This window comes from Telopea speciosissima, chromosome 3 (genome assembly GCF_018873765.1).
Source record: "Telopea speciosissima isolate NSW1024214 ecotype Mountain lineage chromosome 3, Tspe_v1, whole genome shotgun sequence".
Lineage (NCBI taxonomy): Eukaryota > Viridiplantae > Streptophyta > Magnoliopsida > Proteales > Proteaceae > Telopea > Telopea speciosissima.
In genome coordinates, this window is record NC_057918.1 from 53,394,194 (window position 1) to 53,419,418 (window position 25,225).

Below are 25,225 nucleotides of genomic sequence, written 5' to 3' on the forward strand. Positions count from 1 at the left end.
TTTTTCTTCAACCCTCTGCAACTGGACCATTTTTTTTTTTTTAGTTTTTTGGTAGATCTGCAACTGGACTTGACGACAATCGAAGGTGACTCTCTCTCGCTCTCTCTCTCTCGTTCTCTCTCTCTCTATCTCAATCAGAATCTCTGAACCCTGGAGGTGACTCTCTGCCTTTGCCGTTAGGGTTCTTAAACGAAAGAAGAGGTGATATACCCTTTGTGAACAGACCCTGAGATTTCAGGGAGTTACAATCGAAAAAGAAGAAACGAAGCCCTTAGGTTAGGGTTTCTTCCGTGGAAAAGAAAAACCCCCAGAATGAAGAGCCATAAAAGAAACAGCCCCTCCCCTGCGTTCTTTCTTTATTTCTCTCTGAAAACCCCTGTCTGAATTTCCAACAAAAACTCTCTTGAAACGGGAAAATCCAAAACCCAAAGAAAAGATGAGTTAAGGTTTTGCATCTCAGCTCAGCTTTATCTTCTGGGTCTGATTGATCATCGTTGAACAGACAGAGAGAGAGATGTTTGGAAAAGAAGAAGAAAATGGAGGGGAAATCCAGAGGAAAGAATTTTCAGTTTTTGTTTGCATGTGAAGGGTGGAACAAGTTGTCGGCCAGTGGGGTTATAGAGTTTGGGATTATTTGGGGGGTTTGACCTCGTCGGGAGAGAGCTCCCCTTAATCCTTAATTATCTTATAATTTAAATTCTGTGGTGCTTTGCTAGGAAATGACCGTAGCCAACCAGACCTCCACCATCACCACCACCGCCTCTTCAGATTTCAATTCAACTCCCCAAGTCTCCATCCCCAGATCTCAGCTCAGCTTTATCTTCGGATTTTTTGATTATGTTCGATTACTTTGTTTCTGAGTTTGTATTTGCTGAATATTTAGGAGAAACTTTTCATTTTCCCAGAGAGAGAAAAGGGGTTAGTTTTGCGAGGGTTTCTAACCTCCATGTTTTTATCTTCATTTTGCTTTGTTAAGTGTTTGATTGATTTCTGGCTTCTAACAAGGAAAGATTAATTTTCATGCCGAATTGGGTTTAAAAGTTTGAATTTTTGTTACAGCTTTATTCTTTGATCCAGCTGGAACTGTTGAAGCTTTTGGGTCCTCGCTCCTCAGAGCAGACACCTTTAGGCTCGAACTACTACTCTAGAGATCTTCTTCTAGGTTTATCTTAGTCTATATTTTAATATGAGGGTTTGATTTTATTTATTCTTCCAGACATGGTAGAATCTCCCCATTTTATATTAGTCTAGCACTCTAGCTTAACTAAGAAATACCTACAGCATCCCAACATTCAACTGTGATATTTTAAGTTCTTAATCATTCTCTTGGTTTCTCAGAAAATGGGTCAGGGAAGTCCTGGTGGTTTGAACAAGCAAGGTATGCCCGGAGATAGGAAGCATGATGGTGATAAGAAGGAGAAGAAATTTGAGCCTGCGGCTCCACCCATCCGTGTAGGCCGCAAGCAGCGGAAGCAAAAGGGCCCTGAAGCTGCTGCTCGTCTTCCTGTTGTCACCCCTCTCACAAAATGTAAGCTTAGGCTCTTAAAGCTAGAGCGGATTAAAGACTATCTTCTCATGGAAGAGGAGTTTGTTGCCAACCAGGAGAGGTTGAAGCCACAAGAGGATAAAAATGAAGAGGACCGTTCTAAGGTTGATGACCTACGTGGTTCTCCAATGAGTGTTGGCAACCTTGAAGAGCTCATTGATGAGAATCATGCCATTGTCTCTTCTTCAGTGGGACCAGAATACTATGTTGGGATACTCTCCTTCGTTGATAAGGACCAGCTTGAGCCAGGCTGTGCTATTCTCATGCACAACAAGGTTGGTTTCTACCTGTCTTTTGTTTTATAATTTTCTTAGAAATATGTGGGCTAGTTCCCTGTTCCCTTTTCATAACTTGTTTCTAATATCTGGATTTTGTGAATGAAATCCTTGTTAGTTCACCAGGCGGAAGAAGTAAAATGTCACTTCTGCTTGGGATTTCTGTGACTATGTTCCATATTCCTCTTTAAGGTTATAGGGAGTTTTGGCATCACTTTCTAGACAGGTTTGGAGTGGTTTGGGATCCATGCGTGGACATGTGTCTTGGTAATTTTGCTCCTGTGGTAAGAGGAGTCGATCATGTGGCACAGTGGCAATGTCTCTTGAAGCTGTTTTACAGAAAATATGGAAGAAGAATTTCTTAGAGTTTTTGGAATTTACACTTATCAGTGTTAGAGTAGCATGTTGTGTCTTCACTGTTTTGGTGGTCATTAACTTAATTAGTGTTAAAGAAGCACATTTGGTTCTGTGAATGAAGGATTCAGCTGCATATGGGCTAATCATATGGAAAGAGCCAAATATGACGTTGTCTCATTTAATTCTGATAACGTTCGATGATTTAAGTGATGCTGATTTTAGTATGTTAAATGTTGATGGTTGTTGCCATGGGAATTTGGCCCCCTCAGGCATAGAGGTTGGGATTAGTCAGACTATGTTACTTTTTCCTTCTTCGATGGTTTTGAGGGTAAGTTCATTGGGTATTAAATGATTCTGCTTTTGGAGTTAAAATAAAAATTTTCTGATTCTATGGATAAGTGTGATATGTTGCTAGTAGTTTATTAACATGCTTATATGTTTAGAGAGCTGAGGATGTTGGCTTCCTAATTGGTCTCCTCGTTTCTTTAGAATCCAAGATCAGCCTATTTTTTTTGGTGATCTCTGAGCTGCAGGTCGAGGTTCTCAGAAAGTCAGAATTGTTTTGCATCATGGGCAGGTGGCTCTATGAAATTTAAAGCTTTTACAACTTCCAATTTCCCCCCCTCTGTTTTTGTGTTTGTTACTATGTTTTTAACTTTTGTCCTACATGGTTCCAAATTGATCACCTCATTTCTTTAGAATCCAGTATCAACCCACTTTCTAGGTGATTTCTTAACTACAAGTAGAGGTCCTCAGAATTGTCCTGCATAGTGTGTACTGTGTAGGTGACTCCAATGTAATTTAAAGCTAGTACAGCTTTTGTATTTGTTTGTTTTTTAACTTTTGGCCATCATGGTTTTGATGTTTAGTAGTTTCGTCCTTTTAGTTTCTTTTTTGTGCTTCTTTTTTTGGGGGGGGGGGGGGTGGATGGTGGTGGTGGTGGTTGTGGTTCTGTTACACCTTTTAATCCATCTTAATATTGTAGACGTTATTGCTGCTCATCGAAAAAAAGTAGATACTTCGTGTCAATTGCACTAGAAAGGTAGAGCTTGGAGTTTCCTAGGATTTGTTAACCCCATTGGTTGTCTGAATTTACTAATACTTAGATAGAGCTATTATGCATGATGTCCAACTTCTAAGTGCTGGCCCATATTTACAGACTTGCTAATTTTACTCCTGCATAATTTTGAGGTTACATATTTTATATAGCCCCCAATCGTTTATGTTGTAATCAATTTGTATGAAATACTTGCTGCATATTTCTTTCGATGGCATCTTACTCGTCTGGCTTCCACTCATCCTCATGCTGTTGATACATTATGAACATCCTACGTGCTTCTTGAAGCTGCTGACTGATTTTTTCTCTTTACTTCCATTTTTTATGTTATCTACTTGTAGATACCTACATATGTAACTGTAGACAACCTTGCATAATTATGATTAAAATATTTTTGTTCGTACAAATTTTCTTCATTTATTAGGTTTTCGCTCTTCCATTATTATCTTTGACTGGAGTAATTATTATGCCATGTGGAAAGGAGGTTGTATGTGGTACTTAAATTGTCTGTTCATGCTGCAGGTTTTGTCTGTTGTGGGACTTCTTCAGGATGAAGTTGATCCAATGGTCTCGGTGATGAAAGTTGAGAAAGCTCCATTGGAGTCATATGCTGATATTGGTGGATTAGATGCCCAAATACAAGAAATTAAAGAAGCAGTTGAGCTTCCTCTTACTCATCCTGAATTGTATGAAGACATTGGTATTAAGCCTCCCAAAGGGGTCATACTCTATGGTGAACCTGGAACGGGCAAGACATTACTTGCTAAGGTGTGTAAGAATACTTGTCATGGATTTCTTTGTTTTGAACTCTTCTGTTAATTTGTGGGATCCGTTTTGTCTTTCTTTGAGCTGTAAAACATGATTACATATATCACATCTTAATAAAATACTATGTACCTGCTACATATTAAGAAATAGGAAAATCAGAATGGTCTATCAAACAGATTAGCTTTCTTTGTATTTTACTCTTTTTGATTTTCTGTTTGATACCTCTGGGCAGTGTGGAATCATTTGTAACCTCCCTTTCTCTCTCTAAACATCCTTCTCATTGTAGTGGTCCTTTCAACTTAGGGGCAAGTTGTGTATAGTTACAATAGTCTTCTATAAACCGAAAAGCTGAAGTTGTTGGGTATTTGAAGCCTGCAACTCTGGTGATCCTTCCCATTATATTTTCTGTTGGTTTCCTGCCAGTTTTTCCCTATATCCCAACGGACTTCACATTTTTTTGGCAATTTCTTTGCATTTCCGATCATGGTTCAGTGTGTCATAGTTAAGTTTCATGATTTATGATTTCACAGAGATTTCTGGTGGTCTTTATTTTCCTGCAAGATTTTTATGGTTTAATGGTTCCTGGTTTAAGGTTTCATATCACAGCTTTTTTTTTTTCTTTCTTTTTTTTGGGTTTTCGGGTAACATTTTTGTTGAAGGTTTTGGAGAAATGGCCATTTTTACTCCTTACTTTGAGGTGACATAGTAAACAAGGACGGGGGAATTTGAAGCCAGCTTACAATGGCAAAGTTCACCTTAAAAGGTGACACAAGAAAAGGGCAGTAAAGCAGTTTACACTCAAAGGTACAGCAAATTGTGCTTGCTGGAATTCACATATGAAGCAGAAAACTAAGTATGCATAGTGAGTTAAAAGTACAGCAGAAATGGGGTTGGGGAAGATGCAAATCGAGCCAATGGTGTGGCTCAATTTGAAAGTAACTAAAGGTGATAGTCAGGGCATGAAGTCATGCCCTGAATCACTAAACATAGATGAACTCAAGCAAATGGAGGTTGCAAGAGTTATGATGTTCAGAACCTTAACTTATGCAACCTATGAAGGAATCTAAATGCAATAGATTCACAACAATGGAAGAATGGTTGAGGGGATCAATTCTACATGCAATAGATTGATTAAAAGGTAAAAGGAGTAACAAAGAAAAGGCTAAAATAGAGCCTACAATCGTCATTACCTAAAAATGGAAAATAGAACACAAGTAAAAACCATACAAGCCTTCTTCTCCATGGACTAACCAAAGCCAACACCTATGACCTCCAAAGGAACTTTTCTTCAATACAACAAAGCTCCTTCCAAGAGGGAATTTTGTGGCCTTGTGAAAGTAAACCTTAACCAAGGTGCCCTAAAAGGTAAAAGACAAGTTTCCCCCTAATAAACATGCAAAATACAGCTTTGCCCCTTGACTTTGCACCCTTACAAGTATAGGACTGTTTTACCCCCAACAAACCAACATAAAAAAAATACAATGACTACTCCCTAGACTTTATACCTTGCTGCCACATGTAGAAGGCCCCAAGAAACAAGCAAGGACACTAAACTTAAAAATAAACTTCAAGTTTTGTCACCCGTTTCATTTTCCAGAATTCTTGTGAAGCTGATGTGCATCAGTTGCATTAGTCTCCCACAGCCATTTTCAATTTTGTTTTTAAGGTTTCACCTTTCCCATTTCTCTCCTCCCCCACTCCCCATACCAAAAAAAATTTGCTTGCTGGTTGTGCAGAAGAGTAGATGCTTCCTGTGATGTTTTGCGTGTCAATCCATTTCTGTTAAATAATAAGTTGGAATGGCTTACATTTGTCAATGTTATCTGACTACCTGGGAATGGATCTGATTTTTGTTTCCGCTCAGGCTGTTGCAAACTCAACATCAGCAACATTCTTGCGTGTTGTTGGAAGTGAATTAATTCAGAAGTACTTGGGAGATGGTCCGAAATTAGTCAGGGAACTCTTCAGAGTTGCTGATGATCTTTCACCATCTATTGTCTTCATTGATGAAATTGATGCAATTGGGACCAAAAGGTCTGTCTAATGACCTTATTGACTGTTCACTGCTCATCTTTCTATTTGGTATGCACTGCCTCTGGACTGCTCCTGGTTTACATTTATATTTTGCAGGTATGATGCCCATTCGGGTGGTGAACGTGAGATTCAGAGAACGATGTTGGAATTGCTGAACCAGTTAGATGGTTTTGATTCTAGAGGGGATGTCAAAGTGATCCTTGCAACAAACAAAATCGAAAGTCTTGATCCTGCACTGCTTCGCCCTGGACGTATAGATAGGAAGATCGAATTTCCACTTCCTGATATTAAAACAAGGAGGCGTATCTTCCAGGTCTGTGCCAGAGTTATGTTGGAGAAATGCATGACTAATATCTTTAGACTTGTAAATAATTTGTTACTACAAATGCATGACTAACGTCTTTGTAGTTATTAATATTTTATTACTATTACAATCTGGAAAACTTTTTCTCTTTATTTTTTCCCTCACTTGTTTTTGTGAATACAGATACACACGTCAAGGATGACTTTGGCTGATGATGTCAACTTAGAAGAGTTTGTGATGACTAAAGATGAGTTTTCTGGAGCTGATATCAAGGCAATCTGTACCGAAGCTGGCTTGCTTGCTTTGAGAGAGCGACGTATGAAGGTAACTCAAAGACTTATTTTCTCTGATTGCATGTTTCTCTTGATCCGTAGAAAAGGAGTTCTCAAAAGTTCAATTGATGTGACTGGAGTTCTTCAAAACCCATTGTTTGATAGAGGTTTAACCCTAAGAAAATGGGCTCTGCAAATGTTTTACAGCCTACAATTAGCATTCGTGGTCCCTATTGGCCCTAGAAGTGAGCATTCAAATGGGCAAATGTATGGACTTCTTTTAGCTTATTAAAGGTAGTTCATACCCATGGTGGACAAACCCTAATAAATTCATATAGTAGCTGCATGTGTTACTGTGCCGTCTTGTGAGGTTTGATCCATTGCTCTGTTATTGTGGTGTCCAAAGGAGGCCTTGGTGCTCAGATGTGTGGGCAGGGAGGGAAGTATGCATTGCACCGGCCAGCTTGTTTGGTTGAAGCAAAATGTTTGGGTATTGGGAACTTGTATAAATGTTGGGGTGGGTTTTTGAATATTTAAAATGTAGGCATTTTTTTAAAATTTTTATTATTATAGGGATTTTTTTTTTCCTGTTTGGTTTTCCTTTGTGGAGGTGTTTGCGAGGTTGATATTTCATTATTTCCTTGTGCCAAGTATGGAAGGCTTAACATCCTTCGTGTAAGGGAGTGATACGGTTGCACGAAGCGTATCTCTAAAGCCTGTTGCCGTGTTTGGCTTGGTGTTGCTATACTATGTTTGGTGATTCCCTGGTATATTACTTGGTTTATTCTTTTCTGGTATATTATTTGGGTACATACCATGGCCCCTGGTGTATTTCATTAGTTGTTTGCCCACCATGGGTTGTTAAGAGGCTAAATGTGGTTTGTTCTGTGGGTGCATTGAAGGACCATGGAGTGAGCATTATTCTGTTACTTTGACATTGTGTACTAGAGTTATGTACCTTATTGTTGTATTTGTTATGTTGACCTTCGCTTAGGCAAGCTAGGGTGTCATCTCAGGCAATTAACTTGCAGAAGGTTTGACTGACAACAAAGCTTCTATCCATATATGCAAAGAGCTAAATTTATGATGAAGTGAAACATTTGGTGGTTGGGTGACCCCAATCAAGGTTCGAGAACTCGGGTCTCGGTGGCATCTCGGCCAGGCCAGAAACCGAGTCGAGCCGAGATCTCGGCGAGTTGCTGCAATTTTTTTTTTTTGGGACTTGGACCCCCAACTCGGTGGGTTGTACACATATTTTGGGTCTGAAACTTGGTATCCAGCATATTTCAGGCCATTTAAACACAATGGCATGCCCAGATTTGCCAAAAAACAAGTCCAAATATGAGTTTCACTTGGTTGGTAGGCGACGAGTCGTACTAAAACAACCTAATCTACATATAATTTAGTAAAACATAGCAAATTATCAATCAAAACATTCTAATTAGTACACATCAATCAAAACATTGAAATAAAATTTACATTACATCAATCTTCACTTAATTTGTTACAGAAAATGAGATTGAACAAGAAATTCATCCCCATATCGATCCACATAGAATTCCCATGTCATGGAATTGCTATAGTGTTGCAAATAGTGTGACACAGTTTCCATATAAGTCTTCTGATCAACATATACCAATTTTCCTATCTTAGGGTACATGGGAGGCTGTTGGTATGAGGTGTAAGATCCACTGCTACTGTCATATTGAGTTTGAGGCATGTATGGCTGGTTTGGGACTAGGAATGTGTACCCAACACCTGACGCAGAGCTTTGACTGTCATACTCAGCTGTTGACGGCCCATACTGACCATAGGCACTATAATTTGAACTGGTGCTCTGTTGGCCATAGTCATAGCCATGATGATGCTGAGATGATTGCCATGACTGATGCTTACTAGCAGTATCTATACTCATGCTTCCGAAACTTGTAAGCATGGTGTTCATACTGCTGTTGTCCTCCTCCTGAGCATATGACTGATGTGAATGTTTGCGACCCTTCTTTCTGTTGTATGTTTTAGGGTGGCCACCATGGTCTTGATCTTGAGTGGCATGCGTAAACTGAGACTCACCGGTGAAACGCACAGGGTCCTCCTGCGTTCTAACTTCTTGCTGGTACTGCTCGCGCATCCCCTCATGACGATCATCATAATAACCGCCACTCCGCATGCCACTAGCAGCAGCAGCAGCTTCGCCACCACCACCACCACCACCACCATCACCATCACCATTACCATCACTAACATCACCAGTATCATCACCACCACCATCATCATCATCAACAGGACTTCCTACAGCAGGCTCAAAAGGTTTCGGTGACTCTGCATGTGCACGCCCCTCTTGCGTCGACATATATTCATCAACATCGAGTGCGTTACTGAGACGCAATGGTGGGTCGGGCCTACCCCCAGATTGATCCATATCAGGTGTACCACGATCCCTCACCCACTGGAATAGGGGATCCTCATCGTCATCAGAGTCCTCTTGAAAAATGTTGGACAGTTCAATGGGTTCTTTATCATTGGCCTCAATTCCTTCACGTATGTGCCTCATCCTTAATCTCATATTGTAGTGCACATACACAAGCTGCTCTAGTCGTTCGCTACCCAACCTGTTCTGTCTCTTTGAATGTATCAATGAGAATGTACTCCAATTGCGCTCACATCCGGAGGATGAACAAGTTTGTGAGAGCACTCTCACTGCTACCTTCCTCAGGTTGGGTGAACTTGTACCATAAAGCACCCACCAGTCGGTTGCATTACAAATATAGAATAGTAAGAATATGTACATTCTAAAGAGATAAAATTATAATTCATAAATGTAATATCATGCCACCTATCAGGGTCTGACTTTTGTCTACCCTCCACTGCAGCTAGTCGACCGAAACTTGCTGAGGCCTTTCTGAAGTATTTGATCTATTTTCAATTTGAGGCATTAGTATTTCCTATATAGTAATTACATTCATAAACTAACTACCAAAGTGCCAAAGTCCCATACTCTCACCTCATCATTGCAAGCAGCTTGTGTCTTTGGATGGGGCTCCAACTTCGAGTAATGACTTGAATCGCCTCTAACAATTCTATGTCTAGCCCAAGATTATGGGAGTAGTGATACTTTGGATTCAAATAGTATGCTGGTAAAGTAAACACCACAAATATGATTTGTTAGTGACTTAATCGCTTTAATGCCTTTAGGGTTTTGAATATATAAATGTAAAAAAGTTATAACATTTGAAGTATAAAGTAACTCACCAGCCTTATGCAATGGATGACTCAAGTGCTTCTCCCACCGCTCATTAATGATGTTAGTGTAGGACTTTGCATTTCGAGGTATAGCAGCTCTAACCATTTCCTTCATTTTTTGGATGACAGCATAAATGTGGCCCAAAGTAGGCTTCTTCTCTGTATCAACCATTCTCAGTACAGCCACCACTGGCTCTAATATGCCAACCACTTTCCCCAAGTCCTTCCAAAATCCATCATTTGCAATGGTCTATTGTGCTACCTTTGCTTCTTCTGACTTAGAACCTTGCCAACCAAACCATTCATGACTTGCAAACATACACCTTAGACCTATCGCCTTACTCTGAAAGCTCTTCAACGCAATGTAATTGGTGGCAAATCGAGTGACACCAGGCCTCACTAAATCTCCATTGCATTTCTCCTTCATCAAGGCTAAAGCATAAGAATGGTTGTACACAAAAGTTGTCACTTGTCTTGCCTTATTTACCACATCTGCCACCAAAGTCTTTTTCTCCATGTCTTTCAGCATTAAATCAATAGAATGGGCTGCACATGGGGTCCAAAAGAGCCGGATCCTCTTACTCTTCTTATTCATCAACTTCTCTCCAGTCTTTTTATAATTGGAACCATTATCCGTCACAATTTGGATAACGTTCCTTGGTCCTACCTCCTCCACCACTTGCTTCAACTCCTTATACAAGTATGATGCATCCTTTATATGCTTTGATGCATCGATAGACTTCAAGAATATAGTCTTTCCATTGCAACTTACCATGAAATTTATGATGGACAACTTAGTAGGTCCAGTCCAACCATCAGCCATAAGAGTAACCCCATATGTCTCCCACATTGGCTTCAAACCATCAATGTATTCTTTTAGCTCCTCTACCTCCTGAGGCAAATACACATTGTATAATTCAAATGGTGAAGGTCCCTTCCATCCTGCATCAGCCTTCCCTGCAGCATCAAGGAATGCATTATAGTATGTTCCTTGTGCTACATTGGCTGGAATGCCATGGTAAAGCATGAACTTGCTGAAGGCTTTTCGTGCTTTCTCTTGTTTACCACCAAATACTTGTGGGATGGTTGGCTGGTAGGCATCTTGTTGCCTAAAAGTGGTGGGATCCTGCTCAAAAATGGGTTCTGGACCTTGTACTCGTGGTCGGGTTTGGGGTCGTGGTATATTTCTTGTCCCAGTGCTTCTCCTCCTCTCATCTTCTTGCACTGGTGCAGCTGAGCCAGATCCACCAGCTCCTCTTGCTTGCTCATATGCTCGTATATTATCAAAATGAAAACTGTCTACTCTCAGCCAAAGTCTGCTGGTAAATTCTCCATTCAGCCTTTGATTGAAACTCACTAGGTGGAGGCCCAATGTCAGTATCATCTCCGCAAATGTCAGTATCATCTCCACCACGGACCTCTGCACCAGCCCTCTCTAGTATTGCCTCATTAAACTCTTGTTGCATTCTTTCCCTCTCAGATTTTTTTAATCTTCCTCCTTTCAAATGTTGTGTCATTGCCACTTTCACTTGGATAGGAACATTTGGGCATGATGAAACATCCTTGCCTGTACCAGACAAGTGTTGCTTTAACCTGGTGGCTCCTCCAGATAGCAACTTCCCACAATAATTGCATTTGGACTTCTTTTTGTCTGCGGACATGGGAACTTCATGTTGCCATGCTATATCAGACATTGTATACAAAATGTCTTATGTTTTACACTGTTACATAAAAAAGCATGTATTAATAACCATGGATCACTTAAAGTAAGGTATTCAAGACTTAAAGTATGCTATTCATAACTCTTAAACGTAATGTCAAGCTACTAGAACTATAAAATAACTATCTCTTATTTATCCCCTAACCTTAGTATTTATTTGTTAATTAAAAATAATATTTTGAATTTTTTTTAAAACTATTTATACCTTAAAGTATAAGAAAAATATAATGTAATGATGAATTTGACACCATTTGAAATTGAATATTATGTACATATGCTGTACATAATTTTTCATAAGCAATAAGTATTTTTCCTTAATATTATATATATATTTTTAATTTTTATAATATATTTATTAAATCTGAAAAATAAAATAATTTTTTTAATGGGTGAAAATAAAAAATTAATCCATGGGGCTGTAGAGCATCCCAAGTAGTTTAACATATATCAAAATCATTTTCAAACAATCACTATTCATCCTATTTTTTTCATTTTCTTTTTTCAAATTATTTTTCCAGAAATTATAATAAATAATTTATTAACTGAAAAAAAAATCCGACTCCATGAAGTGATAGATCGGGCAAAGATGTTCAACATATATTAAAACCACATGAATCTAACAAGGATTACAAAAATTTTTTTTGGAAAAAATAGATTTGGGGAAGAAATAGAAAACACCTTTGAAATCTTGCAAATAGGTGATGATGCTCCAAATTGGCACTTGAATCTTCACTTTGGCACTTCAATCTAACTCCAAACAGTGCATTCCATCCAACAATCGAAAGAAAGAAGAAGAAATTTGAAGGAGAGGTGTTTTTCCCCTTGGTTTAGAGCCTATCGAGTTCTGTTCCTGCTCTCTCTTATGTTGGAAATGGGTTTTTGGGTGAAAATTGGGCTGAATACAAGTAAATAGCACTTTTGGGCCCAACCGAGATATCGCCGAGATCTCGGCGAGATATTGTTTTTTTTGTATTGAAAATATCTTGATTTTAACCTTCGAGATATCACCGAGATCTCGGTAAGGCCGAGAAATTGCACTTTTAGGAACCGACTAGTAACTCGACTCGGTATTGCCCAAAACCGAGAAACTCGGCGAGATCTCGCGAGTTCTCGAACCTTGACCCCAATATGGTGAGCATATGAAATATGAACCAAATTGTCTAGAGAAGCAAACAGTTGCTAGTATGGTCTGTGACAAGGACACCACAACCTGTTCTGCATCACATTCTAACTGCGTACATGCAGTCCTAATTAGGATTGCTTGTGATATCATATGACAGATCCTCCAATTTGGACTTGGCAGGATCCATATTTATCTGTCAGGACCCACAGGACTGATACTCTAGTTGACATACATTTAACCGTTACTCTTATGTCTTTCTTTTTCTGCCATTCTGAATTTCCAGATAATGAGTTGAAAATACTGAGTTCGAATTGAGGACTGCATACTTGGCCATTTTTTTTGTTATGTATTTAAGTGTAGGGTTTATAGGGGAGCTGGATGCATGAGCATGACAGGTTTGTTAGGATCATTTATTAAGTGCGACAATTCTAATTTTTCTATTATATTTTGATGCTTCAGGTGACACATCCAGATTTCAAGAAGGCTAAAGACAAGGTGATGTTCAAGAAAAAGGAAGGGGTGCCAGAAGGACTCTACATGTAAGCCCACCAGTCGATGGACTTTGGTGTTGTCTACATGTACTGCTTTGCTTTTGAGGGTTACATTTCATGATGGGCTATTTCAATTTGTTCCCGAATGTTTGTCTCTTAATACAAGAAGATTGTCATCTTTCTCTTAACACCCATGATGCTCATTTAGTTTCGTGGACTACCTTTTAGGGAACCACATCATGCACTATTTTACTTGCAAACCAATCTGATTTATGGTTATTCCCATTATATGCATGCTTATATAGTCTTGTGGACTGCTTTTTAGAGTTCCACATTATGGGCAATTTTGCTTGTGTTAAGTTATGTAACCCGATAAGGGTACTTTGGGCATTTCCTCTGTTATTTTGTTTCTTTATTTCTCTCCTTAGCTATCATAGTCGGGTATGGAGGGTATACTTGTAATTCTGTCCTAATTAATGAAATCTATATAGAGGGACTGAGGAGAGTCTCAATTCACTCAAGTCATTCTCTCATTTTCTCATTTTCTGTTTAGCTAATATAGTATCAGAGCTAACCCTATGCTGATCCAATCTCCCAAACCCTCCATCTCTTCTCTTCCCTTCTTTTACCTTTCTTCTGCCTTTGGTCCCTTCCCTCCTCCTTCTCTTGGTTTTCATCCTTCACCTTAGGGCAGCGCTAATGAGGTGAGCTTACGATCTAGTTGCTGCCCTCACCCCTACCTCTTTTTTCTCTTATGTTTTGACACTTTTATCTGTTCGATGGATGCTGCCTCCCTCTGCGGTACTGAAGAGTTCCAAATCCTTGAAGATTTAGCCTACTTTCTCTTATAGGCCCTTCTTCCCTCTATTGGATCTTCACCTGCATCACATTTGCAACATATCCCTCCGTCAAAACCTTCTGATTTGCCTCTTATTCCAATCGGTCACTTCTTTTTAGGTTTTTTCAAAACCCTGAGATTTATCGACTTTTGGGTTGGGCTTCTTTTTTTGCTGCTAGGCTTTGGAGGAGATCCCTTTGCATTCGAGATTCTTTCTCTTCAATCCTAATCAGCAGCCATTACTAAATTCCATTCTTCCTTGAAGATGCTACCCTCATCGATCTTCTTCTTCCGTTTTCTTTTCAGTTTTTTCTTTCCAAAACCCTAACTCTAATCGACTACTTGATTAGAGCAGCTGCACTTCTTGTTGGTGCTGATTCCTTCAGAGTAGCTTACTACCATCAAGAGCAATCTTCGACCTTACTTTCAGCCTCAGATTCTGTGATCTTTCAAAGTGCCTACTAGGTGTTTGATAAATTGCCTTTTAAGATCGATTATCTCCTTTATTGATCTTAAGGTTTCTGGTTTCTCTTGGTTGAGTGCATTGGGTCTTCCTTCCTTGTTGGGCTACTTCTTACTACCCGTAAGGGCGTTAGATCTTGTACCCAACATCCTATCACCAATTTTGTCTCCTATGATGTTTTGTCCCCTTCCTATTATGCATTTATGTCCTCTCTTTCCTTTGTTTCTATTCCTCAAAAATGGCAGGAGGCAATAGCAGATCCAAAGTAGAAGACATCCATATTGGAAGAGATGGCGGCCTTATCAAAAAATGAGACTTGGGAGCTGGTGGTTCTTCCTTCGGACAAGAAAACAGTGGGTTGCAAATGGGTATTTGTTGTCAAGCAGAAGCCTGATGGAACATTGGATAGATATAAGGCCAGGCTGGTGGCCAAGGGCTTAACCCAGACCTATGGCATTGATTATTAGGAGACATTTGCCTCAGTGGCAAAGTTGAACAGCTTTCGGGTCTTGCTATTATATGTTGTCAATCTTGGCTGAGATTTGCAGCAATTGGATGTCAAAAATGCATTCCTTCATGGAGAACTGGAGGAGGAAGTCTATATGGAGGTCCCTCCAGGTTTTTCTTGTGACAAGACTCATAGGAAGGTTTGTAGACTGAAGAGGGCATTATATGGGTTGAAACAATCTCCTTGGGCTTGGTTTGGCAGGTTCCATAAAGCAATGATCTCTGTTCGATACAAACAGAGCAATGTTGATCACACTTTGTTCATCAAGCGGAATGGAGATAAGTTTACTCTTCTTATAGTCTATGTCGATAGCATAGTGTTGACTGGCAATGATGCAGAGGAAGCCTCTCACCTAAAGACATTCTTGGGCCGAGAATTGGAAATTAAGGACCAAGGACAACTCAAGTACTTTCTTTGGATTGAAATTGCCTGTTCCCCAAAGGCATCTTCCTCTCCTAAAGGAAATATGTTCTAGACTTACTTTCAGAGTCTGGTTTGTTAGGATGTCACCCATGTGACACCCCTTTGGAGGCTACTACTCGACTACAAAAGAAGGATGGTGATCCAGTTGATAAGGGGCACTATCACAGGTTGGTGGGAAAACTGATCTGTCTCTCCCACACGAGACCAGACATTGCATTTGCTGTTAGTTTGGTCAGTCAGTTCATACATGATCCCTACTCTACCCATATGGCTGCTGTTCTTCGTATTCTCCACTACTTGAAGTCAGCTCCAAGGAAGGGGATTCTCTTATCTCCACATGATCATCTCCGCTTTGAGGCTTACACAGATGTTGACTGGGGTAGTAACCCCGACAGAAAGTTTACTTCAGGCTATTGTACTTTTGTCGGAGGTAACCTTGTCACATGGCGAAGTAAAAAGCAAAACATGGTGGCTAGGTCCAGTGCTGAAGCAGAGTTCCGCGCCATGGCCCAGGGCATATGTGAACTATTAGGGCTTCAGAGTTTGCTCCAAGATATTGGTGGTTCTCTTCCTCATCCAATGATGTTGTACTGTGACAATAAAGCGGCAATCAGCATTACTCATAATCCAGTGCAACATGATTGTAACTAAGCATGTGGAGATTGACAGACACTTCATCAAGAAAAAGTTAGAAAGTGGATAGATTTGTATACCCTTTGTGAAGTCAGGAGATCAACTTGCAGATGTCTTCACCAAAGGGCTAAGTGGAAAGCTGTTTCATCCTAGTTTAGTCAAGTTGGGCATGCATGATATATATGCACCAACTTGAGGGGGAGTGTTAAGTTATGTAACCCGATAAGGGTACTTTGGGCATTTCCTCTGTTACTTTGTTTCTTTATTTCCCTCCTTAGCTATCATAGTCGGCTATGGAGGGTATACTTGTAATTCTGTCCTAATTAATGAAATCTATATAGAGGGATTGAGGAGAGTCTCAACTCACTTAAGTCATTCTCTCTTTTTCTCATTCTTTGTTTTGCTAACAGCTTGCAAATCATTCTGATTGATGATTGTAATTTTCCTGATTGTGCGCTCCTAAGTTGGTCGCTTCATTGTGTTTCCCATGTAGAAAACTTGGTTGGCTCTTACTGTTAATTGGCTTTGCATGTCTATTTAGTTCTTGGTGTCCTTTTTGGATAATTGAATTCTTGGTGTCCATGATATTCAAGTAACCATGATTATCACTGAAGAAAAAGCATGCTAGAAACCCATCGCCACAGCAAAAAGAAACAACTGCATATGTCTGGGATATTGGTATGCGAGGTGTTCAAAGCTCTTCTTAGCAAAAACAGATGTTCCTTCAAAAGAGCTGACTGAAGAATCCTTCATCTGGTATTTCCATGAACTGTTAAAGTTGAATATACTAGAAGGCTGGACGATAGTAAAAAAATTGAAAGAGATGCCCAGAAAACCTAAGGAGAAGCTTATCTTTGATGACATCTGTCTGTTTTTTGTAAATTTAGTTTTCATTTAGGCTCTGTTTGTTTGTGGTAAATTTTACTTCATAAATATAAAATTTTACATGTTGAAAAGTTTTTCAATGTTTGTTTCCATGCAAAACAAGCATGGAAAACTTTTATACATGTAAAATTTAGTTAGTCAAATTTTTTGAAGTGAATTTTCAAGTAAAATTTTACCTGTCGAAACAAACAGAGCCTTAGTAGTTACAGTTTTCATGCCAAATAGCTCATTTGACTGCAGGAAGGAGTAATTTACCTAATAGAGTGGCCATAATGTAGAACCTTTAAGAGGGTATTGCATTAGTAATGAAAGGGCGCCCCTAGTAGTAATAGTAGTAGTAGTAGTTAGTTTTGGGCTGGCTTTTTTGCTGTAGACATTGATAGTTGCACAACACTAATGCCTACAAATGAGCTCTGGAGAGGCATGAAGAAAGGGGTTATAAGGAGCTCTATGCAGAAGGCATTCAGTGAGAAGCGTTTACTGCTTCTACTTGAGCAAGCTCCTCCAATTGTCTTTGTTCTGCTTCAACTACATGCTTTTAAAGGCCGACCTATGAAGCATATATACATCTAAGATATGTTTGGTTTTTTCTTCTAAATTTCAAGATTGTCATTCTACCAAGATGATGTTAGGTACTTGATACTGAACTGTTTCAGTCTCGTAAATTTTTAATTCTGTTCAGACACCCATCCTTTCAAGTGCTTCTTTCTTGTATTGCTCCATGTTGTCTAAGGGTATTATTATCTTCTGTGCTGATTTTGCCTATGATCATAAATAGATGGTTGGTTCTTTACACTGTTTCATTTGAACCCTGCTTACAAGGGGAACAATGCTTGCTTCAGTTTAGACCTCTGCTCGTTTTGATGTGAATTACCATTTGATACTCTAAATACTCCATTTGGGAATTATTTCTGGCCCTGGCTCTGTTGAGTTTGGTTTGGTATATGACCTCATTAGGTTATGGGTAGGGTTTTTCTGTACATTGTCAGATGGATTACTTCCTGGGCTTAGATTTCTAAGATAAAATTTTTATAGGGTTGTATATAGTTCAAGCCAAATTTGCTCCTTCGATGATAGAAATGGAAATTATGGATTGCGAAAAAGGAGAGGCTATGATGTTGTTGTAACCTAACCCTTGTGGGTGTTTCCATTTTTTGTCATCCTTCCTACCTCTCGCTTACTTTAGCCCAGCGCGAGTAGGCCCTACTCTAACAGCTAATGGACTTGAATGAGTTTTTTTTTTTTTTTTTTTTTTTTTTTTTTTTGTGTGGTAGCAAACTGTTTATTGAGAAAAGAGTGAAGGGCTTATGGAGTCCTTGTTACAAACATGAACAAGCCATGGAGAGGAAATGGGCCATAGTGTCTTACACTCCAGAGACATTGCCCTTGGTGCCAAGGTATTACCTACAGTGTTGATAGTCCTTGGAATAAAGACAAAATTTCATTGAAGAAAGAAAGAAGATAGATAGTGTATGTCCTTTGCCAAGTGAATCACCTCCAGCAGTGGGGTTGGGGGGGGGGGGGGTTCTTTCCAACTAGAACATGAAACAGCTCCTAATTATCCGATTCAATGATGATATTGTTGAACCCTTCTGCTATCGCCTGAAGCATCCCCGCTCTAATAGAGACCTTCCCCCTGTAGAATAGAAGCAAAGTGTATTGGTTCAGACACCGCTATCAAAGGATTTCCTTGCGTACCCCTGATTATGAAACCAATGCCAGTCATATCTTTGTTGAATCCAGTCGAAGCATCACAGTTCAGCTTGAGCCTGGTCAATATTGGCAGGTATTCCCATGTAATACATATAATAGAATTGAGCTCGAGGCTTAACTAGTGGTTCAAATGTGAGCATTAAGTCAGTCTTGAGTTGCCCTTGCACCAGTGTGGTAGCCAATGCAAATGCGTACAAAAGCATTGGTTTGGATGTGATTTTTGATTTGATTAGGGGCTAAATGGTCTTTTAATTGCATAAAGGAATTGTTTTTTTGTTAGGCATAAGAACCATGCTAACCACGTGCCTAAAAACTCATATATTTTTTTGGTAGGAGAAAAAGAAATCAGTACTAAATCTAAAACAAGGATATAGTTTTCAAGTGGTCAGATCTAAACTTAGTAGAGTGGGCTCTTACACCTATTCTGTGAACCGGCCGGTTCAATTGAAGATCTATTGTTTGTAATAATATATACATCCTTGAATGTCTTAAGTGAAAATTTAATGTCTAACAAGAAAGTAAAGGCTTCCCATGACCATTGAAAAGTGGATTGAATCATCCAAGTCACTATCTCTTTGCAATCAATTCAGATGTCTAGCCTGCCTCAGATGTCTAGCCTGCAGATCCCTAAAGACTTTGCTTTTTACAGCCTCAGGATCATTCTCCGAGCTTTCTGTCTCTTGTGCATTCCCTGCATAACCAAAATCCATAGAAGTAATAATAGTCTTTTTGTTGCCAAGTATAACAAAAGCTTAGTCAGCTAGCTGGGATATGGTATGCAAGTATGTAAAGATGTTTGATATGGAGAAGTTAGTGTCAGTAAGGTTTTGAAAAGGCAATAAGTTTTGATCAATAATCCAACAATCTATATTATGCATAACCATATTTGGATTTGGCCGACAATGAGAAAAGATACATCGGTTCTTGGTAGGCCATAAAAAATAATTTGTGATTGCAAAAACAGCCATAAAGATAGAATTATGTTGAATCAAAGGCGGTTTGGTCATTAATAAAGTATGTAACAGGCCAAGGATGCTTTTTCCTTGGAGGAATTCAGTTTGTAACCCATATCCTTGTCACTGATATCCTCTTTGACAAGGGACAAGACAAGAAAAGATGCCAATCTGTTTCTCTGTCAGTCGAGCAGAAAGTTTATGAATCATCAAGATTGATAAATTGTTTCAATTCCCTTTACTACCAACACCCCCTTCAATAACTTCCAGATACCCAAAAAAAAAGAAAAGGGTTGGTGTTATTTGTGGGGGACCGTGGCCCCTGCGTGCACATGGACCAATGAGAACGAGCATTGGCATCATGGAGGTGAGATTTTGCCTTTTATAGGGGTGGGGCGGCCATTTTGCCCCCTCTATGTTTGGACATGGACAGTACACTCCCCCACAGAGAACTCTCTTCCAAAATGAAAAAATAAATCCTGTATGAACTGGTCATATGACTTTTCTGTTCCTCTTATCTTAGTTTTGATACCAAACTTGTCTAAAGTATTTTGAATATTGGATAAGATATGGTCAACATAAATCAATGGCTCAAAATAGAGTATGATGCGTTCAATCTGATCCAAGAGAGATTTGAACACGTTTAACCATATAATAACCAATCAAAATATTTCTGAAGAGACCAATTAATCATTATATATTGAAAAACGATTTCAAAGCATCCTATTAAGCTCAATCGGAGTTCTAGAAATCCAAAAATAAAATAAAAAAGGTGAAGAAACACGGGCCACCACTTAATGAGCTCAGCCCAACACCGGATGGGCTTGGGCTGAAAATCAGCCAAGCCTTGCCCAAAGTCAGATTAGGTCCATTTGGTGTTAGACCCGGATCAGTTTGGTTCGGACAGAATTGGATCGGGGTCCACCCAGTTTCTTTTAGTTTGCTTTAAAGTCTTGAAAAAACATAATTTTCAAACTGTATGTCCAATTTTTGCAATCCAAATGTCGCTGAAAATATCTATTCGAGTACTTTTTAACAACAACAACCATAACCTTATCCCAACTAAATGGGGTTAGCTACATGCTTCCGATAGAGACTATGACAGTAATAGAAATAAGAGAAGTAAAAACAAGTAAGAGGAGTAAAAGGAAGTATAAAAAGACAATAAGTAAAGAAAGAAGTCCAAGCAGTAGTCAAAGCAGCATCCCAGGAACAATTCCCTACAAGGGGTCGACTACACACGACTACACAGGTCTTTGTTCTCCAAACAACTCTATTTGTGGTCATACTAGGATCGAGCGCTACCACATGCATATCATTTCTTACCACTTCTCCAATAGTCAATTTAGCCCTGCCCCTACTTCTTTTAGCTCCGTCAAACTGAATTTGGTCACTCTTCCTTACCGGTGCATCCAAAGGGCTCCGTTGTACATGACCATACCACCTCAAGCGGCTCTCATGGAGCTTCTCTTGGATTGGTTCAATTCCTAGTTCGGTTCTAATACAACCATTCCTTACTCTAGCTCTCCTGGTCTTGCCACATATTCTTCTCAACATCCTCATCTCTGCTACAATCATCTTATCTATATTACTCTTTTAACTACCCAACATTCTGCCCCATAAGTCATGGCCGGTCATATTACTGTCCTATAGAATTTCCCCTTAAGCTTAACAGGCATGCATTTGTCACATAACACTCCCGAAGCACCTCTCCACTTCAGCCATCCTACTTTAATTCTGTGGGAGACATCATCCTCTATATCACCTTCTTTGTTAATGGTTGATCCTAGGTATCTAAAGCATTCGCTTTGGGGTAACTCTCGCTCCTCAAGTTTCACCACTTCATCACCTCTCCTAGTTTGACTGAAGTTACATATCATATATTCTGTCTTTGTTCTGCTTAACTTAAAACCTCGTAATTCCAAGCTTGATCTCCATAGCTCCAACTTTGCATTAATCCCTTCCACTGTCTCATCTATCAAAACAATATCATCAGCTAAAAGCATACAACCAAGGGACCTCATCTTGGATGTGTCTGGTTAAATCATCCATGATGAGTGCAAACAAATAAGGGCTTAGAGTTAATCCTTGGTGTAACCCAATTGTAATAGGGAATTCACTACTTTGGCCCTCTGCAGTTCTGACACTTGTCACCATACCCTCATACATGTCCTTAATTATATCCACATAGTTACTGGAGCTCCTTCTCTTCCCTAGGACATGCCAGATGATCTCTTTAGGGACTCTATCATAGGCCTTTTCTAGGTCGATAAAGATTATATGGAGGTTCTTTTTGTAAGCTCTAAATATTTCCATAAGCTGCCTCAGAAGGTAAATAGGTTCTGTCGTTGATCTCCCTAATATAAAACCAAATTGGTTCTCCGATATATTAGTTTCTCTTTTTTAGGTGGGCTTCAATGATTTTTTCCCATAATTTCATGGTATGACTCATTAGTTTTATGCCTCTATAGTTATTGCAATTTTGAATATCACCTTTCTTCTTATAAATCGGAACTACAGTGCTTCTCCTCCATTCATCTGGCATTTTCTTTAGACTCAAAATCTTGTTAAGCAGCTTGGTTAGCCAAGATACCCGCCGAACTTCTAAGCTCTTCCACACTTCAATTGGGATCTCATCCGGTCCCGGTGTTTTACCTACCTTCATTTTTCGTAGGGCCTCTTTAATTTCAATCTCGTCAAATCGTTATAGATGTCCATGACGTGTGCTGGCTTCAAGACTATTCCTCTTTGCTTCTGAAACCATCCTATCAGTCATGGTAGCTCCATTTAGTAGGTTGTAAAAATATTCACCCCATCTCTTCATAATGTCCTCATATCGTATTAGTACTCTACCATCATCGCTCTTAATGCATCTAACATGGTCCAAATCTCTGCTCTTCCTTTCTCTTATTTTAACTATCTGATAAATTGCTTTTTTCCCTTCCTTTGTATTAAGTTTTTCATAGAGGTCATCATATTTCTTCGCTCTTGCTTTCCCCACAATTTTCATAGCTTCTTTTCTAGTCGCATAATATCTCACTTTATCCTCTACCTTGTTAGCCCTTTGCTAGGTCTTAAAATGATATTTCTTAGTCTTAATGGTTACTTGAACCTCGTCATCCCACCACCAAGTCTCTCTAGGGGCCAGACACATACCTTTTCGAGTACTTTCTAATGATATAAAAATTTAAAACCATTGTGACCAAAAAATAGGTTGTGAAATTTGTTTTAATGTAGGTCCCACATAGTTAAAAAAGAAATCTTACATAAAATAATAGGCAAATCAACTCCTTTTAAACCATTTTTGAGTTAATGATGAAATACATCTAATCATAAAGTGTGGACTAACTTTAAGGTATAAAAGGCTAACCTTTAATGCGGTCAACCCTACCATGGGTATTTTGATAATTTTTCAAAGCTACTTTCTTTGACCATTTTGAAATTATTCAAAACATTAGTTTCTTATGGTTTTTAGAACTATTGGTAATGGTAAGTGTTGTGTGAAGAAATCTGCCGGAGAGATATTCTCCAATGACACAACTATGAGACTAGTTCTGAACTAGTAAAATTGGGAAAAAACCGAAGTCGACATTGTGAAGTAATGAAATTTCTTTATTGATTATTGAATTAGCTTACATGAGCGTCTAAGCTCCTTATTTATAATGGTTGGGGGATCTAAGACAATCCTTCCTCTTTTGTTGTTTCCTTTTCTGGGAGCATGGATTTAGGAAACTCCCACTCAAACCACCATCTTCCTTAGATCTCGGGATCTGGTGATTCTCGGAGCACCTGGGACCTCTACTTAGTGGTTACATAACTGCCTTAGTGGGCCTACCCCCGTAACCGTCATAAGCGTGGTTCTTCTTAGGCACGCTTCTGAATTGATCTTGCTTGTGGTCCAAGATTGGCCACGTGTAGGACTAAGATTGGTGTACAGAATATGGTGTATCATTTGCCCCCTACTCCCTTTATCCTTGGTAAGGTATAGGGAGTATATTTATCCTCGGTATCCCGTGCGGGATTGAGTGGAGCTCGGGTCGTGTGTTGGTGATGTTGGTAACTTATGGATCAATTCTCTTTGACATCATTTCTTCTTTAGGACATTTTTATCCTCCGTAGGCCTTTTATAATCGTGCCGCCACTAGCTGCAGTTTGCACGTGGGAGCGAAATATCTTATGTTTTTCACACTTTTTGAGAGGTAATTGATGGGATGTCATAAAGTTTGAATTTAAACTTTTTTGCTTTCCCAATGTTCTTTGATAAAGGCGGTCTTTTCCTCTTCTTGAGATCTGGATCGTTCGTGAGGAGTTGAATGGTTAGATTTTATGAGGGGTATGCCGATGTACCCAAGGGTATAGAGTGTTCTGCCTTCCCTTTCTTTTCTTCCTTGATCGCTTTTGAGTTTCTCTGTTAAAGACATTTCTTGAGGCTTCTGCAGTCACTTCGATCAGTGCTTTCTTTTTCTTCGACTGTACCTTTCTTGTCCCAAGTAAGTTCTTTTTATCTTTTTCCTTCATTGAACTGTGTTTTTTATTCATCTTGGGGAAATGGGGAAGTCCAAGAAAAGTTCAACCTCGAAATCTAATCCAGAGGTAGAGTCCCTATTGGACGAGGGGGAGAAGTTGTATCATGGAATAGCTCTAGAAGGATCCCGAGGGGCTCCATCTCGATCCTCCCTAGCGGAGGCTGCAAGTTTTAGGATTCCCATACTGGTTCCTAGGAGTTCTTCTGGGGCGTCTGCCATTGCTTCTAGTCGTTCCTCCAAGAAATTGCTAGGTAGAAGGGGATATCGGGTTCGCCAACCCCAACAGGATCCCACCATTGGGAAAGGGGTGGATGATATTCCTTCCATCCTGACAGAGTATAACTTGTTGGAGATCCGAAATGTCTATGCCATCCCAGAATCTGTAATTCTCAGGGTCCCATCCCCTGGAGATAGGTTAAATCAACCGCAACGTCATGAGGTGGGTCTGATTCTAGATGCCTTTGAAGCAGGGCTTCAATATCCCCTTCCTTCCTTCGTCGCTCGGCTCCTTAGACATTATAAGGTTGCCCCCAGTCAACTAGTCCCCAACCGCTGGAGATGTGTGGGGGCTTTTATTATTAGGTGTACTCAGCTGGGCAGACGTCCTTCTCCTGCTTTGTTCATTAGATGTTTCACCTTGAATCAAAATAGTGGTCATCCGGGGTGGTATTACCTCCGTCAGAGGGATGTTCCAATTGTGGGTCCCCTCCCATCGGCCATTCATGGCTGGAAGCAGAGGTTCTTCTGGGCGGCTTGTGAAGGGCCCAAGTGCCCCACCGTATGGGGCTATCCCAATACCACGATGGGGAATAGGATTCCCCTCTTGGACTCTGAAGATCAGCTAACCTTAGAGAAGATGATGGCTCACAGGAGTCGTGTCAAAGCTGGGGCCATTGATGCTCTGGATATGAACAAATTGGAGAGGGGTGAGCATCTCGGGAACTCCTCTTTTCGTCTTCCCCGTGGTTTCCCGTGCGTGTCTGGATTTTTCTCACCTTATTTATTTATTCATTTTTTGTAGTGGAATTTCCCCTGGATTCTCTTACTGCATTTATGGAGAGCGAAAACCTTCAAGTGGCTGGGGATGTGGTTCTCC

At 39.7% G+C, this 25,225-nt stretch overlaps 1 protein-coding gene across 2 annotated transcripts in view; it reads left to right on the forward strand.

The window, feature by feature from the left end:
* Window positions 1-1,251: 1,251 nt before the first annotated feature.
* The window catches only part of LOC122655616 (26S proteasome regulatory subunit 4 homolog A-like), a 30,870-nt gene continuing 6,896 nt past the window's right edge, over window positions 1,252-25,225 (forward strand). The window contains exons 1-6 of one of the 2 annotated variants that reach the window (XR_006331986.1): window positions 1,252-1,821; window positions 3,758-4,003; window positions 5,868-6,037; window positions 6,134-6,350; window positions 6,525-6,665; window positions 13,156-13,290. Coding sequence is in view for 1 of the 2 variants with exons in the window: in XM_043849860.1 (XP_043705795.1) it covers window positions 1,342-1,821; window positions 3,758-4,003; window positions 5,868-6,037; window positions 6,134-6,350; window positions 6,525-6,665; window positions 13,156-13,239 (1,338 nt within the window). In the remaining variant the exon portion in view is untranslated. Of the gene's footprint in view, window positions 1,822-3,757; window positions 4,004-5,867; window positions 6,038-6,133; window positions 6,351-6,524; window positions 6,666-13,155; window positions 13,423-25,225 lie in introns of those variants that run through there. The other variant, XM_043849860.1, reaches the window with a different exon arrangement.